The 15,715-nt window shown below is 40.2% G+C and overlaps 1 protein-coding gene and 1 pseudogene across 1 annotated transcript in view; both read left to right on the top strand.

The window, feature by feature from the left end:
* LOC101352464 (beta-galactosidase-1-like protein 2) overlaps positions 1 to 15,715 on the top strand; it is a 62,560-nt gene that overhangs the window by 14,829 nt on the left and 32,016 nt on the right. Inside the window, exons 3-5 of the mRNA XM_023734026.1 lie at positions 4,751 to 4,819; positions 11,148 to 11,243; positions 12,109 to 12,217. Of these exons, the coding sequence (XP_023589794.1) occupies positions 4,751 to 4,819; positions 11,148 to 11,243; positions 12,109 to 12,217 (274 nt within the window). The remainder of the gene's footprint in view (positions 1 to 4,750; positions 4,820 to 11,147; positions 11,244 to 12,108; positions 12,218 to 15,715) is intronic.
* On the top strand, positions 7,089 to 8,308 carry LOC105756423 (double-stranded RNA-binding protein Staufen homolog 1 pseudogene; annotated as a pseudogene).

Raw genomic sequence — 15,715 nt, 5'->3', positions numbered from 1 at the left:
ACCAATGTCATAAAACAATATGTGTACTGACTGTTTAATGAGAAACTATTTGTTCTGTAAACCTTCATCTAAAGTACAATAAAAAGAAAAACAAGAGAGGAAGCAAATAACCCAAATAAGAAGTGAGATCCATGATATCACAACAGATCCAACTGAAATTAAAAGAATCATAACAGAATACTATGAAAAATTGTACTCCAACAAATTTGAAAACCTAGAGGAAATGGACAGATTTCTAGAAACGTAACTACCTGTCTAAACTAACACAAACCAAGGTAGAAAAACTAAATAAACCTATAACAAAAGAAGAGATTGAAGAGGTAATAAAAAAAAAAAAACTCTCCCTCAAAAAAAGCCCTGGCCCTGACGGCTTCACTGGAGAATTCTACCAAACTTTCAGAGAAGAGTTAACACCAGTACTACTAAAGGTATGTCAGAGTGTAGAAAAGGATGGACTACTCCCAAACTCATTCTATGAAGCTAGCATAACCCTGATATCAAAACCAGGTAAAGACACCACAAAAAAAGATAACTACAGACCAATTTCCCTCATGAACATAGACACGAAAATCCTCAACAATATTCTAGCCAGTAGTATTCAACAACACATGAAATATGGTGTTGATGAAGAATATTGAGTATACCGTGGACTTCCAGATGAAAGAACAAATCTGTCTTGGAAGAAGTATAGTCAGAATGCTCCTTAGAAGCAAGGATGGTGAGATTTCATCTCAGGTACTTTGGACATGTTATTAGGAGGGACCAGTCCCTGGAAAAGGACATTATGCTCGGTAAAGTAGATGGTCAGCGTAAAAGAGAAAGACCTTCAATGAGATGGATTGACAGAGTGGCTGCAACAATGGGCTCAAGCATAACAACAATTGTGAGGATGGCTCAGGACTGGGCAGTGTTTAGTTCTGTTGCACATGGGGTCGTTGTGAGTCGGAACCAAATGGATGGCACCTAACAACAACAATATATGAATAAATTAATTAGTGGTTCTCTTAGTTTCTTAGTGCTTGTATAACAGAAATACCACAAGTGGTTGGTTTTTACAAACAGAAATTTCTTTTCTCACAGCTTAGGAGGCTAGAAGTCTGAATTCAGGGCACTGGCTCTAGGTCAAGGCTTTCTCTCTCTGTTGGCTCTGGGAGGTCTTTGTCTGTTTTCATCTTCAGTTCCTCAGTTCCTTGGTGATCTTCATGTGGCATGCTGCTTTTATTTCTCAAAAGTCATTGGCTTAAGATACACTCTACACCAATATAGCCTCATTAACATAACAAAGAAAATCCCATTCCCAGAAGGGATTACCTCCACAGGTATAGGAGTTAGGATTTACAACACATGTTTTTTTGGGACATAATTCAATTCATAGCATTCTAATTCATGGCACCTCAAAATTCCTGTCCTTCCTGTGAACAAAACACACTGACCTCATTGCATCATCCCAAAAGTCTTGTTCCATTCCAGCATCAACTGTAAGTCCAGAATCTTATCTTCTGAATCATCTAAATCAAATATGGGTGGTCCTTTGGGTGTGTTCCATCCTGAAGCAAAATTCCTCTCCATCAGTGAAGCTGTGAAACCTAGAACACAAACTGTCTGCTTCCAAAGTACAATGGTGTAACTAACACAGGAAAGACATTTTCATTAAAAATGGGAAAAATTGAAGGGAAAGAAAGGTTCATGGGCTCCAAGCAAGTCCAAACTCTGAAAAGCAAATTTCTTTAGTCTCAAAGCTTGAAAATAATCCTCTGTTCTCTGGGACCATCTGGCCAATGGCCTTGCCCTCCAGACTCCAAGTGTTAGCCACAGTCTGTATTCTGGGTGGAGGCCCCTCAGCTCTGGTGTCAGCTGGCCTTCCAGGCCCATTGGTATGGCAACTCTGCTCCTGGGGCTTTGGGTGGTCCCATTCTCCTAGTCCATCTGAGTGGTGACCCCACCCCCTTGGCCCCAAGCTGCTCCATTCTCCAGGCTCTTGGTCATGGCAGCCCCAACCCCTCAGCTTTGGGTGGTGTCCCCATCCTCTTGGCCCACTTGAATGGCAGACCCACACTCCAGAACCAAACTGATGGAGATCTGACTCTTTGAAACCTAGGAGGTGGTTTTTCCACCCCTTGAAATGGAGGCGATGGTTCCACCCTTTGAAATGGAGTAGCCCTGCTCACCATGATCCCTCCAGCAGTTCTGCTGATCTCCAAACTATTCCCAGGATGGTGTTTTCTTTTTCTTGGAGTACAACAGATGTTTGCAACCAAGTCGCTCCATTGGCCCATTCCTACCTGTAGAATTCCAGGAGGCAGGAGCTTTCCTTAATTTTGTACGGTCTCTGTCCCTTTCTGTTGTGGTGGTTGAAGATCCAGCAGTCACAGTCTTAAGCTCTTGAACAAAAGATTGAGTAGCCATGCCCTTCGTGAAGGTTTTTCTAGAACACATTTCCTTAGTTTATACCACAGAATTTTCCAAGTCTTTAAGTTCTGGTTTTATTTTACACAGTTCATTTTAAAATCTATCTCTTTTCTCCCACATTTTAATCCAAGTGGCAAGGAGAAACCATGTGACCCCCTTAAGGTCTTGCTTAGAAATCTCCTCCCCCAAATACTTATGCTCATCACTTACAAGTTCTACCTTCCACCAAACATTTGAACATAATTCAGACAAGTTCTTTGCCACTGCATAAAAAGCATTACCCTTCTTCCATTGTCCATCATATGTTCATAATTTCCTTTGAAAGCTTTACCAGAAACAAATTTAATGTCCACAGTTCTGGCAACATTCTGTTCCTGGCAATGAGTGCCTTCATCACAGCTCTCGATTCTTTCTGAGCCCCCATCAGAATCACCCTTAAGATCTCTAATCCTATCAAGAGTCTCTTCAAGGCAAACTAGGGCCTTACAATGAAGCGCATCAAAACTTCTTCAGATTCTACCCATTATCCCATTTCAAAACCACTTCCACATTTTAGGTATCTGTTAGAGCAGCACCCTACTTCTGGTACCAAAATCTATCCTAGTTTCTTAGTGCTGTTATAACAGTAATACCATAAGTGGATAGCTTTAACAAACAGAAGTTTATTTTCTCACAGCTTAGGAGGCTAAAAGTCTGAATTCAGGGCACTGGCTCCAGGACAAGGCTTTCTCTCACTGTCTGCTCTGGGGGGGTGTCTGTCTATTTTCAGTTTCTGTTCCTCGGTTCCTTTGCGATCTTCATGTGGTATGGCATCTGTTTTCCCCCATCTGTGTTTCCTTGCTTCTGTGCCTTATCTGCTCCTTTTATATCTCAAAAGTAATTGGCTTAAGACACAGTCTACATTGATATGGCCTCGTTAACATAACAAAGAAAATCATATTCCCACATGGGATTACAGTCACAGGTATGTTGTTGTTGTTAGTTGCTGTAGAGTCATTTCCAACTCATGGTTACCCCATGTGTGCCGAGCAGAACTGTTCCATAGGGTTTTCAAGGCTGTGACCTTTCTGAAGCAGATCACCAGGCCTGTCTTTCAAGGCACCTCTGGATGGGTTTGAACCGCTGGCCTTTTGGCTAGTAGTTGAGTGCTAAACTGTTTGCACTACCCAGGGGCTCCTATCCACAGGTATAGCGGTTAGAGTTTACAACATATATTTTGGCGGGTCACACAATTCAATCATAGTAGTGGTCAGGATTTTTTTTTTGAAGTATGTAGTTATCCAATTTCTGAATAAAATCTGAATTGTCTGTATGTTTCTGTATTTTTTCCCATTTGTATATTAACTTTATAAAATGAATTCACTTTGATTTGTTGTGGGTTAAACAGCATGAAATCTTGGAATTTCATTTATATAATTTAAAAAAACTTAGTGGAAAAATCATTTTTGATGATGGTAGTGTGTCAAGGGTAATTGTAATTTTCTTCTACATGTTCTCATTTAATCAGATTTTCTACTTCTGATTACCTTTTCTTCTGTCGTATACTCTGCTATTAATTCCATCTGGTATATTTTTTATTTCCTACTGTTAATAGTTTCCAGAGTATTTTTCATTTCAGAAATTTCATTTTTCATTTCTAGAAGTTCTAGTTGCATCCTTTTTATATCTTCCATTTTTCCTCCTCATTATGGTCATGTTTTCCTCTACTTTGTAAAGATACAGAGTATGTAATAGCTTTTTAATATCCTTTTCAGCTAGTTTATCATATGTGTTATTTCTGGGTTTGTTTCTATTTAGAATCATTTTTTTCCCCTGATTATGGATTATATTTTTCTGCTTCTTTGCATGCTAGTAATTTTTTAATGGATGCTGGACTGTATGAGTCTTACATTGTTGGTTGCTTGATTTTATTTTATTCATTTAAATAATAAAGTTGTGTAATCCAGTCCTATAAACTTTTCAACATGTTCTGGTTTTTGTTTTATGGTTGTTTTCCTTTATTGCCATTATTGATGTGGATCTAAATTTTAATATGTTTTTATGGACATTTTAAAAGAGAAATTTGTGGTTGTATCCCAGAAGTCGTTACATACTCAACTATCTTACCTGAAGTCCAGAACTGTGGAAAAATATTGGCTGCTTGGATCTTTTCTGAGCATTAGGAGGAGGAAAATTTGAAGGTAATACACAGTGCGTACATAGAGATTTGGCTGTTAGGATCTTCATTCGTCTTCATTGTAGAGATAACCTAGATGCTATATTTAAAAGGAAGGAGCCAATATGGAATCAGGTAGAGTAAGGTGAAAGATTCTTATATGTGTCTGTCTTTTTTCCCTTGCAGGCATGTTCCCTGGAACCTCCATGAGCCAGTGAAAGGACAATTTTATTTCACTAGAAACTTGGATTTAAAGTACGTGTTAATGTTCAAGTTGCCTGATTCTGTGCCTTAGAGTCAGGGACTTGATTCTGTGAAGATCACATGCAGAGTAGGGGGCACCTTACATTCTGTTTTGAGAACCATCAGGAAGTGCTGATAAATTTTTTTCCCTGTATTGAAACCCTTTGTGCAGTGATTGTTATTTACAATGGAGCCTAGATCATAGTGTCCATAGGACATTCTTACAGCTGGTTTAGAAATTGTACTTCAAGAATTCTACGGTTTTAGTCTATCATAAGGAACTTGTTCTCTTATTTATAAGAGAAGATTTCTGGTCTATAGTTTACAGGATCTCTAAAACATGACAGAATATTAAATCCCTGAGCAGTGCAAACGGTTTGTGCTCAGCTGCTAACCGAAAGGTTGGCAGTTCGAATCCACCCAGCATTGCCACAGAAGAAGCGCCTGGCAGTCTGCTTCCATAAAGATTACAGCCAAGAAAACCCTATGGAGCTTAATTCTACTTTGTAACACTGTGGGGTCACCATGAGTCAAATCAACTCAATAGCAACAGGTTTATAGTTCAGACATTGTGTTTGGTGCTGGGGATGAGAAGATAATAACCTTTGTGCTATCAAGAATAAGCATTCTCTGTAGAGAGGGAGGCAGGTAACAACATATAAAGAATACACAATCCAAAGTAGGGAAGTGGATCAGGGAAGACAGCAATGAAGTTATAGCTGAGATAAATTTGAAAGTTGAGCAGGAATTTATTCAGGCAGAGTGTCCAGCATGGACAAAGTCAGAGATGTAAGAGAACATTTTATAATAATTAAGGTGATGTTAGCTGCTGTAACATAAAAGTCCCCAAATCTCAGTGGGTTAACACAATAAAAATTTATTTACATTCCAGTAAAATCTAAAATGAGTATTCCTGGTGAGCATATCTCCCTTCCAAACAATAATTGAGGAACTCAGGTCTTCTCTGTCTTTTGACTCCATCATGTTCAACACATAGTTTCCAAACCACCGTGGTTGGCTTCATCAAGCCTGCAAGTGGAAGAAAGAGCATGGAGAATCTCTTATGGGAATTAGAACACACTGATTCTTTTCACATTCTGTTGGCCAGGAGTCTGTCACATGGCCTCTGGCAAATGTAGTTGAGCTGTGTGCTCAGGAAGAAAAGAGAATGGGTTTGGTGATTAACTTTTTGCCGCACATTGTTTGTTTGTTTTATTTTATTTATTTTGTTGTTGCTGTTGTTGAGAATATACACAGCAAAACATACACCAACAGTTTCTGCATGTACAATTCAGTGACATGATTACATTCTTCGAGTTGTACAGCCATTCTCACCCTTCCTCTCTGAGTGGTTCCTACCCCATTAACATAAACTTGCTGCCCCCTAAGGTTCCTATCTAATCTTTCAATTTGCTGTTGTCAGTTTGACTCCACATAAATAGTTCTTAAAAGAGCATAATGCTCAAGGCAGACATTTTTTACTAGTTAAGCTGAACTATTTATTGGTTATAAGAAGACTTCAGGGGATGTTTTTGGTTTAAAGTTTAAAGATTATGTCAGGGCAGTAGTTTCAAGGGATCATCCAGCCTCCATGGTTCCAGAAAGTCTGGAGACCATGAGAATCTCAAATTCTGTTCTACATTTTCCCCCTTTTGATCATGATTCTGCTGTAGAATCTTTGATCAAAATATTCTCTAATGGGCTCTCTTCAATGTTTGCGATTGCGGCTGCTGCTGCATCTCACTCAGCTTCCACTTACCCTGATCCCCGGCCTAGCAGCACCTGCCCCTCCACAATCACACCACCTCTTTCCTCCCTCTATCCCTTCCTCCTCTCCCTTCTTCTTTCTTCCTTCCCCTCCTCACCTCCGCCACCCAAGACTACTGGCTAGGACATGCACTCAGGGCAGCAGCCAGGGGTTTCTTAACCACATAACCTCTCAGAACTGAACCAAAACAACATTGTTCCTGGAGCACCCTCTTTTTAAGAAAGCATAACTCCTACTGTAGAACTAAACGCACTGTGCATGAAACTTGGAAAAAACCAGTGTACAAGCCTGTTGAGTCTTACTCTCGAACGCAGCCCACCTATAACCATGATATGAGAGGAGGTGCTTATCGCTGAGGTAATTTTACCCATTTCCAGTTCCACCTTTACTTTATCAAGTTGAACTTTCTGTGGGAGGACAGCAAATGGAAAAGGAAGGACAAGACAGGCCATGAAACACAATTCTGCTGCTAAAGCACTGAGGATCCTGCAGAATGAGCCCCTTCCTGAGAGGATGGAGGTGAAAGGAAGAGAATCAGAGGAAGAAAATCTCAATAAATCTGAAATAAGTCAAGTGTTTGAGATTGCACTTAAATGGAATTGCCTGTGAATTTTGAGCCTTTGCCTCTAAAACAGGTTGCCCAGGAGAGTGGCCCACCCTACATGAAGAATTTTGTGACCAAGGTGTCAGTCAGGGACTGCATAGGGGAAGGTTAAAGGAAGAGCAAGAAGATTTCAAAGAAAAATGCTGCTATACCTGTTCTTGAAGATCTGAAAAAGTTGCTTCCCCCACTACAGTTGAGCGAGTGAAGCCCAGAATCAAAAAGAAAACAAAATCCATAGTCAGACTACACAAAGGCCCTGAATATGGCCAGAGGATGAATCCAACTAGCAGACTAGCCCAGATCCAGCAGGCAAAAAAGAAGGAGCTGGAGTACGTGCTCCTCCCCAAGTGAGGTCTCCTGCTTGCTGCGGGGAGTTTGTGATGCAGGTGAAGGTCGGAAACCACACCGCTGAAGGATAAGGCACCAATAAGAAGGTGGCCAAACACAATGCAGCCAAGAGCGTGCGGGAGATCCTTTGTTTCAAAGTTCCACAGGCTCAGGCCACCAAACCCGCACTCAAATCAGAGGAGAAGACACCAATAAAGAAACCAGGGGATGAATATGGCTGTGCAAATGAAAATGGAACTAGTAATAAGGAAGATGAGTTTAGGATGCCTTATCTTAGTCACTAGCAGCTGCCTGATGGAATTCTTCCTATAGTGTCCGAGGTTGCTCAGGCCATTGGTGTCAGTCAAGGACATCGCACCAAAGCTGTCACCAGGGCAGCTCTGAATCCTGCCAAGGCCACAGTGACTGCCATGATAGCCTGTGAGTTGTTGTACGGGGGCACCTCGCCCACAGCTGAAACCATTTTAAAGAATAACCTCTCTTCAGGCCATGTACCCCATGCATCTTTACAAGACCGTCTGAGCAGTTGAACTATCTTTCCAGAGTCCAGGGATTCCAGGTTGAATACAAAGACTTCCCCAAAAACAACAAGAATGAGTTTGTACCTCTAATCAGTTGCTCCTCTCAGCTGCCTCTAATCAGCCACACCGTCAGAAAGGATGTGGAGTCCTGCGTGATATGGTTGCACTGAACATATTAAAGTTGCTGTCAGAGTTGGACCAACAAAGTACAGAGATGCCAAGAACAAGATAGACCACTGTTTGTGTGTGGGAGATGCTGAATTTTTACTGGCCATGAACCATTATTAAATCCACCATCTATACTATATGTACTGAAAATACCGAAATTGCTTGAAAAATTGGAAGTTCTGATACCTCCAGTGGACTGAGAGACATGATGGATGAAGAACTGGACACAACAGTGGTGAGGAAGTTGAGAACACAGAAGGTGGCTGTGCCTGTGATTGAATGTGCTTGTGGTTTGTTGTGATGGGGCCAGAGGAGAAGAAGTGTCTGCTCCCCACACAGGCGCAGCCAGCCCCACCTGTCTTCCTGGTTCCAGTTCTGCTGGGGAGCTACAAGGCCACACCCCAGTGCACCTCAGCACTTGGCGTGGTTTTGTTTTTGGCTGTGTGAAAGAAGGAAAAACAGAAAGCATGACCCCCTTCTCAAACTGGTTAACTCAAACACTTTGGGATAAACCCTGGACAGCCACACCAGAGAGAGGCCTGAGACTGGCCCCAAAGGTGCAAGCACCAGAGAAAATCAAATGCCTCCTACTTGGCGTCACCTAACCATCCCAGTGTGCTGAGGCCCTCCACCTCCCGTAGTGCCCACACCATAACCACGGGTTTCTCTTCCAACAGCAATACGCATTCTTAGTTTCATTATTTTGTTTTGATTAAAATGACATTATATATAATTTTTATTGGAAAGTTTCTCAGTTGTTTCTAGTTATATAGCACAGTTTAGAAACTTGTCTGAAACTGACTTTATCAGTAATCTAACCAGCAAATATCAAATCCATGTGTACGTTGTTATCAATTTTTATTTTGTTGGACTAACCCAGGACCATTTCAGTGATGCAAATTGTGTGTCCTTTGGTTTAACTGAAACAGTCCTGGGCTTTTCAGAAAGCCTTGATGAAGTCTCCCACAGAGGAATAAAGTGAACATTTTTGGAATTTTAAACTTTCAATGATCCTTTGGTTTCTTTCCTATTTTTATTTTGGTTAATGCAATGACTTAAACAAATGAGCTTTGATCTTTGTTTTAAAGATTATAAAAACAATTGTGTACATATACATATGGCTTTTCAGGACCCATAGCTTTCACTACATTACAGGATATGATCTCCATGTAATACCTGTAAAACTGCAGATTGATTTTCTTCGAGTGCTTTATACAGTTAATTACATCTCCATGTAGGGCTGAAAAGAATGACCTATGTTTATGTATAAAACTCTGTTGCTTTTGATGTTGTGTAATTGTACAGAGATGTGTGCAGTGAGGTTCTGCACTGGTCTAGGTAATAAGCATGGTAGACTTGCAAGTTAATTACTGCTTTGATCCATTGTTTACGCTGGAAATTTTTTCTCTTCATGGAATGTAAGTAAAACTTAATGTATGACACCAATAAATGATAATACTTTAAAAAAAAAAAAAAGGGGGTCAGTAATGGTAGCCAGGCACCATCCAGTTCTTCTGGTCTCATGGCAAAGGAGGCAGTTGTTCATGGAGGCAATTAGCCACACCTTCCATATCCTCCTCCTATTCCTGACTCTCCTTCTTCCTCTGTTGCTCCAGGCGAATAGAGAACAATTGTTGTGCCTTGGATGGCCGCTTACAAGCTTTTAAGACCCCATGCACTACACAGCAAAAAAGGAGATAGAACAAAAGCACTAAACATGTTATTAGGTCAGTTACTGAGATGCCCCATAAAACCATGACCCTAAACCTCCACACCAAGGAACTAGATCCCATGAGGTGTTTGGTTGTACATAAGCAGCCTCAGCAGCTACTCTTTTTTTTTTTTTTTTTTTTTGTCATTGTTTTAAATATATCTATCACACAACTTTTGCCAGTTCTACTCACACATTGTAGTTTGTGGGAACTGCAAATAATACTGTCTGGATCCAGTACAAGTAGAGAAACTGTCAAGAAATAAAGGTGAGAGATAGCCAAAGGCCAGATCCTGGCCTTATCTACTACCCTACAGAATTTTAAGTCTATCCTGAAGGTATTGGGGAATCAGTTGAAGAATTTTAATTTGAGAACTTCATTTTTAAAAGATCATTTGGGCAGTGTGTTTAAGATTGCATTTCTGGAGGCCTTCTGCCTGAATTCTAATTCTAGCTCTTCTATTTACTAAAAATGTGACACCGAAGAAGTTCTGACTCCTTTAGGCTTGAATTCTTATCTGTAACATGGAGAAGGTATTGATACCTATCTCACAGAATTGTCAAATAACATAATAAATTTAAAAAATTTAGCTGTAGACCTGATGTTTATACTAAGTAAATATTAGTTCCTCTTGTTGTTGATAATGATATTATTGTTATTATTATTGACAGTAATTGTACAAGGATTGGAAGAAGGTAAGAATGAAGGAGGGAAGCCAATTCAAGGCCATTCTGATCACTCAGGTGTGAAACAATGACCAAGATGGTAGCAGTAGGAATGCAGAGGAATTTCAAGCTTGAAAACTTTAATTATGAGGAATAAATATGGTTTCATGACTGACTGAAATTGAGGTGGCGGGTGAGGAGGAAAGAGGATTCAAGGATAGTTGTAACTTTCTGACTTGGGTGCTTCCTAGACGGTGGTGCCATTCACAAAGACAGGAAAGGTTGAGAGGGGAAGTAGATTTGGGAGAGAAGTTAAAGTTTCATTTTGGATTTCGGGACTTTCCATTTTATGTCCTCCCCTCTAACACCTTGACTGAGCCCATTGCCTACTGAGTGTTGGGTTCCCTGTCCAGCTGGGGCATGGCCTCTGTAGGACTTTTGTAGGCCAGGCTGGGAGTTCCACTCATTCCAAGCTCAAAAGGAAGCAACGACAGAGCAGGGATTCCAGGTCTCAGATTTTGATGTCTAATTATTGTCATTGTTTTGTCTCCTAGGACTTTTATAGTCACAGCTTCAGAGGTGGGCCTGTGGGTCATTCTATGTCCAGGCCCTTACGTCGGTGGCGACCTAGACCTTGGAGGCTTGCCCAGGTAAGTTGTGCTGTGAGGGTCCTTGGCCATGACCCTACAAGGGCCGCAGTGCATTCAAATGCAAGTTACAACAAAAGGTTTTGCTTTGTTTTCCATGAACATTTTTATCTGCATGATTTTTTCATTTAGTGACATAGAAAATGAACTTTAAAATACTGGGGATTACATAGTATTTATTTTTTATCAAACTCCATTTCTGTAGTGCAAATGAGGTACAGTATATATTGATTATTTAAATACAAGCTAATGGCTACCACTTAAGCAGTATCTCAGTATGTTCTAGTTTTTTGTGGTGGCAGTATAAATAGCAAGAAATTGGATTGATAATCTCTTTTTAAAGAGAGTAAAAAAACAGAACAAAACTTCTAAACAGCTTTATAAAAAATCTCATTCTAGGCTAGAGAGTCAGCAAACTTTTTCTGTAAAGGGTCAGATAGTAAATATTTTAGGTTTTGCAGCCCACATCCAGTCTCTGTCACAGCTCAACCCTGCTGCTGTAGCACAAAAACAGCAGTGACAGTATGTAGACAGATAAGTTGGTTGTCTTCCAGTAGGGCTTTATTTACAAATGTGGGAAGCAGCCTGATTTGGCCTGTAGGCTGTAGTTCGATGATGCCTGCTCTAGATCGTTTTATTGCTTTACAACCTCCATTTCCATCTCAATGAAAGAGGTGATGGATGGCTAAACTGCTAAGCTACTTGTAACTGGACATAGACTTTTTTTAATGTTGAACTAAAACCTCACAATACAAGTCTTGGCGTGACTGTGCAAATTTGGGCGTGCTTGCTCCTCCAGCCTCATGCTTGAACATTTTTTACTGCTGTCTCCCATTCCAAGTCTGAATCTCACCTTTTTCAATCCTAGCTGGTTACTCCGGGATCCCAGAATGAAGCTGAGAACAACTTACAAGGGCTTCACTAAAGCCGTAAATCTTTATTTTGATCAGCTGATTCCCAGGATAGCATCATTACAGGTAAGACCCAATTCTCCATCCAGTAATTGCCTGAATTGATTTCCTGGATAGGGCTAACATAACCAGTTGCCGTCGATTTGATTCTGACTCATGGCCACCCCATGTGTGTCTGAGTAGAACTGTGCTCCGTACGGTTTTTTTTTTTTTTTTAAAGGTAATATTTTACTGTGTTTTCAGTGAAAGTAGGGTCATTATCAGTGGGAATTGACTTGACGGCAATGGATTTGGTTTGGTTTGGTTTTACACTGCAAACTAGGTTCCCATCTAACAATTCTACACAAATTGTTCAGTGACATTGGTTACAAAATTTTCAGTGTGTCAGTATTCTCATTATTTCCTTTATGGTTGTTCTGTTTCCAGTAATCTAGTTTCCATGCCCCCTTGCCTTCTCATCTTTGCTTTAGAGTAAATGTTGACGATTTGGTGTCATATAGATGATTTTTTAAAGGGACACAGTACTTACGGGTGATATTCTTTATTTTATGAGCCAATCTGTTATAAAGGTGACCACAGGGGATTAGCTTCGGTTCAAAGTTTAAAGAGTATCTCAGGGCAATAGTCTCGGAGAGTCCTCTAGTCTCAACTAGCCCAGTAAGTCTGGACTTTTTAAGAATTTGAGTTCTGTTTCACATTTTTCTCCCATTCTACCAGGATCCATCTATTGTGTACCTGATCCAAACGGTCATTAGTAGTAGGTGGGCACCATCTAATTCTTCTGGTCTCGATAGATGAGGTCGTGTAGACTGTTAGTCCTGTAGACTAGTTTTTTTCTTTGAGTCTTTGGTTTCCATCCTTCTCTTTTATTCTGGATGGGTAGAGACCAATAGTTGTATCTTAGATGGCCACTCAGGAGCTCTGGTGGCACAGTGGTTAAGAGCTCAGCTGATAACGGAAAGGTCAGCAGTTCAAATTCATCAGCCATACCACGGGAGAAAGATGTGGCAGTCTGCTTCCATAAAGATTTACAGCCTTGGAAACTCTATGGGGAAGTTCTGTTCTGTCCAACAGGGTCACTATGAGTTGGAATCGACTTGATGGTGATGAGTTAGATGGCCACTTGCAAGCTTTTAAGACCCCAGACACTACTCACCAAACTAGGATGTAGAACATAAACTTTATGAATTATATTATTCATAAAGTTGTCCCACAAGACTGTGACCTAAGACTTCAAACCCTGTAAACCAATCCTGTGAGGTGTTTGGTAAAGTCTAAGAAGTATCCGTAACTGTGCCCTCTATGTGCTTTATTGTATGTGTGAATTCATATGTATGCACATATACATATATCTATATATGCACACATATACATACCTCTACACCTATATGCATACATACATACATATGTAACCACACATATATTTTTTGGTTGTTGTTGCTATTGTTACAAAATTTTATATGTCATTAAAAAACAAACAAAATAAAGTGTTGCCGTTGAGTCGATTCCGACTCATAACGACCCTATACAACAGAGTAGAACTGCTCCATGGGGTTTCCAAGGAGTGGCTGGTGGATTCGAACTGCCAGTGTTTTGGTTAGCAGCTGAATGCTTAACCACTGTGTCACCAGGGCTTCATATATTACTATAGAGTAGTAAAAATAATGAACTTAATGATCAGCTTAATGTTGAACAATAGAGTCTCAGAAGAATACACATTGTCTTGCTTTTGTGCCTTACCCCATCTACTGGCCCAACTGACCAAAGCTCCTGTACTCAGATCTGCCATTTTCCTGGCAGTGCGCTTGGAGCTACATCCTGTACTTTTTTGTTTTGTCTGATCCTTTGTTTATTTGTTCAATTGTTGTTGTTAGGTGCCATAGAGACGGCTCTGACTCATAATGACTCCATGTACAATAGAATGTACTGTCCTGTGCCATCCTCACAATCATTGCTGTGTTTGAGCCCATTGTTGCAGCCACTGTGTCAGTCCATCTCATTGAGGGTCTTCCTCTTTTTTGCTGACCCTCTACTTTACCAAGCATAATGTCCTTCCCCAGGGGCTGGTCTCTCCTGATAACATGTCTAAAGTACGTGTGACGAAGTTTTGCCATCTTCACTTCTAAGGAGCATTCTGGCTGTACTTCAGACAGATTTGTTTATTCTTCTGAAAGTACATGGTATATTCAGTATTCTTCACCAACACCATAATTAAAAGGCATCAATTCACCATAAATGAAAAATAATGATTATCATCAAAATGTCTTCATTTATCCACTAATGATAACTACAGGTCTGTCCTTCACCAATAGTAGTTTATATGGATGACCTTAGGTTAGTGATTTTGTAGAAATTACCATTTATTTGATTTTTAATATACCTTTCTTGCAATAAAATCATGATGTACATACTTAAGTAGAAATAGTATGCCACTATATTTCTAAAATGACTGGAAAATATAAAAAGAGCTATATAGTTGGTAGAAAATGAGCAGAGGGAAGGGACAAATATATATCATCTGTTAGCTCTCAAACTTTGTGCTTTGCAATTAACATTTACCTAGTATATTTCCTCCTCAGAGTGATCATTTGAAGTAAATATTATTGTGGATTGAATGGAGGTAATGACAACGTTTGTATATGGCCAGGAGAAGATTTCACAAGGTGTGAATTTATTAGGGACACAGTGAGTTTCTAACATTATGAGTATCCCAGGCTTAATCAGACTTAGGGAAGCTATTAAAACTGCTAGTAACAGAAGTCCATGAATCAGTTTGGGACAGTAGAATAGTCTTTTGGGGATAGTAGAGATAGAGATAGTAGAGAGAATCCCAAGTGCCCATCAACAGATGAATGGACAAATAAACTATGGTACACACACACAATGGAATACTGCACGCATTGATAAAGAACAATGATGAATCTGTGAAACATCCCACAACGTGGGTGAATATGGAGGGCATTAAGCTGAGTGAAATAAGTCAATCACAAAAGGACAAATACTGTATGAGAACACTACTGTAAAAATTCATGAAAAAGCTTACACTTAAGAAACAATCTTTAATGGTTAAGAGGGAGGGAAGGGGTGGAAGGGAAAAACACTAACTAGACAATAGATAAGTGGTAACTTTGGTGAAGGGCAAGACAATCCATAATACTGGGGAAGTCAGCACAGCTTGACCAAGGCAAAGTCATAAAAGCTTCATAGACACATCCAGACTCCCTGAGGGACCGAGTTACTGGGCTGAGGGCTGGGGACCATCATCTTGGGGGACGTCTAGCTCAATTGGAATAACATAGTTTATGAAGAAAATGTTCTACATCCTACTTCGGTGAGTAGCGTTTGGGGTCTTAAAAGCTTGTGAGTGGTCATCTAAGATATGTCTACTGGTCCCACCCCACTGGAGCAATGGAGAATGAAGAAAACCAAAGACACAAGGGAAAGATTAGTCCAAAGGACTAATGGACCACAACTACCACAGCCTCCACCAGACTGCGTCCAGCACAACTAGATGGTGCCCATTTACCACCACCGACTGCTCTGAGAGGGATCATAATAGAGGGT

The sequence above is a fragment of the Trichechus manatus genome, unplaced genomic scaffold (assembly GCF_000243295.1).
Source record: "Trichechus manatus latirostris isolate Lorelei unplaced genomic scaffold, TriManLat1.0 scaffold00064, whole genome shotgun sequence".
NCBI lineage: Eukaryota > Metazoa > Chordata > Mammalia > Sirenia > Trichechidae > Trichechus > Trichechus manatus.
The sequence above is the reverse complement of the archived record's forward strand: the minus strand, read 5'-3'. Positions and strand labels throughout refer to the sequence as shown.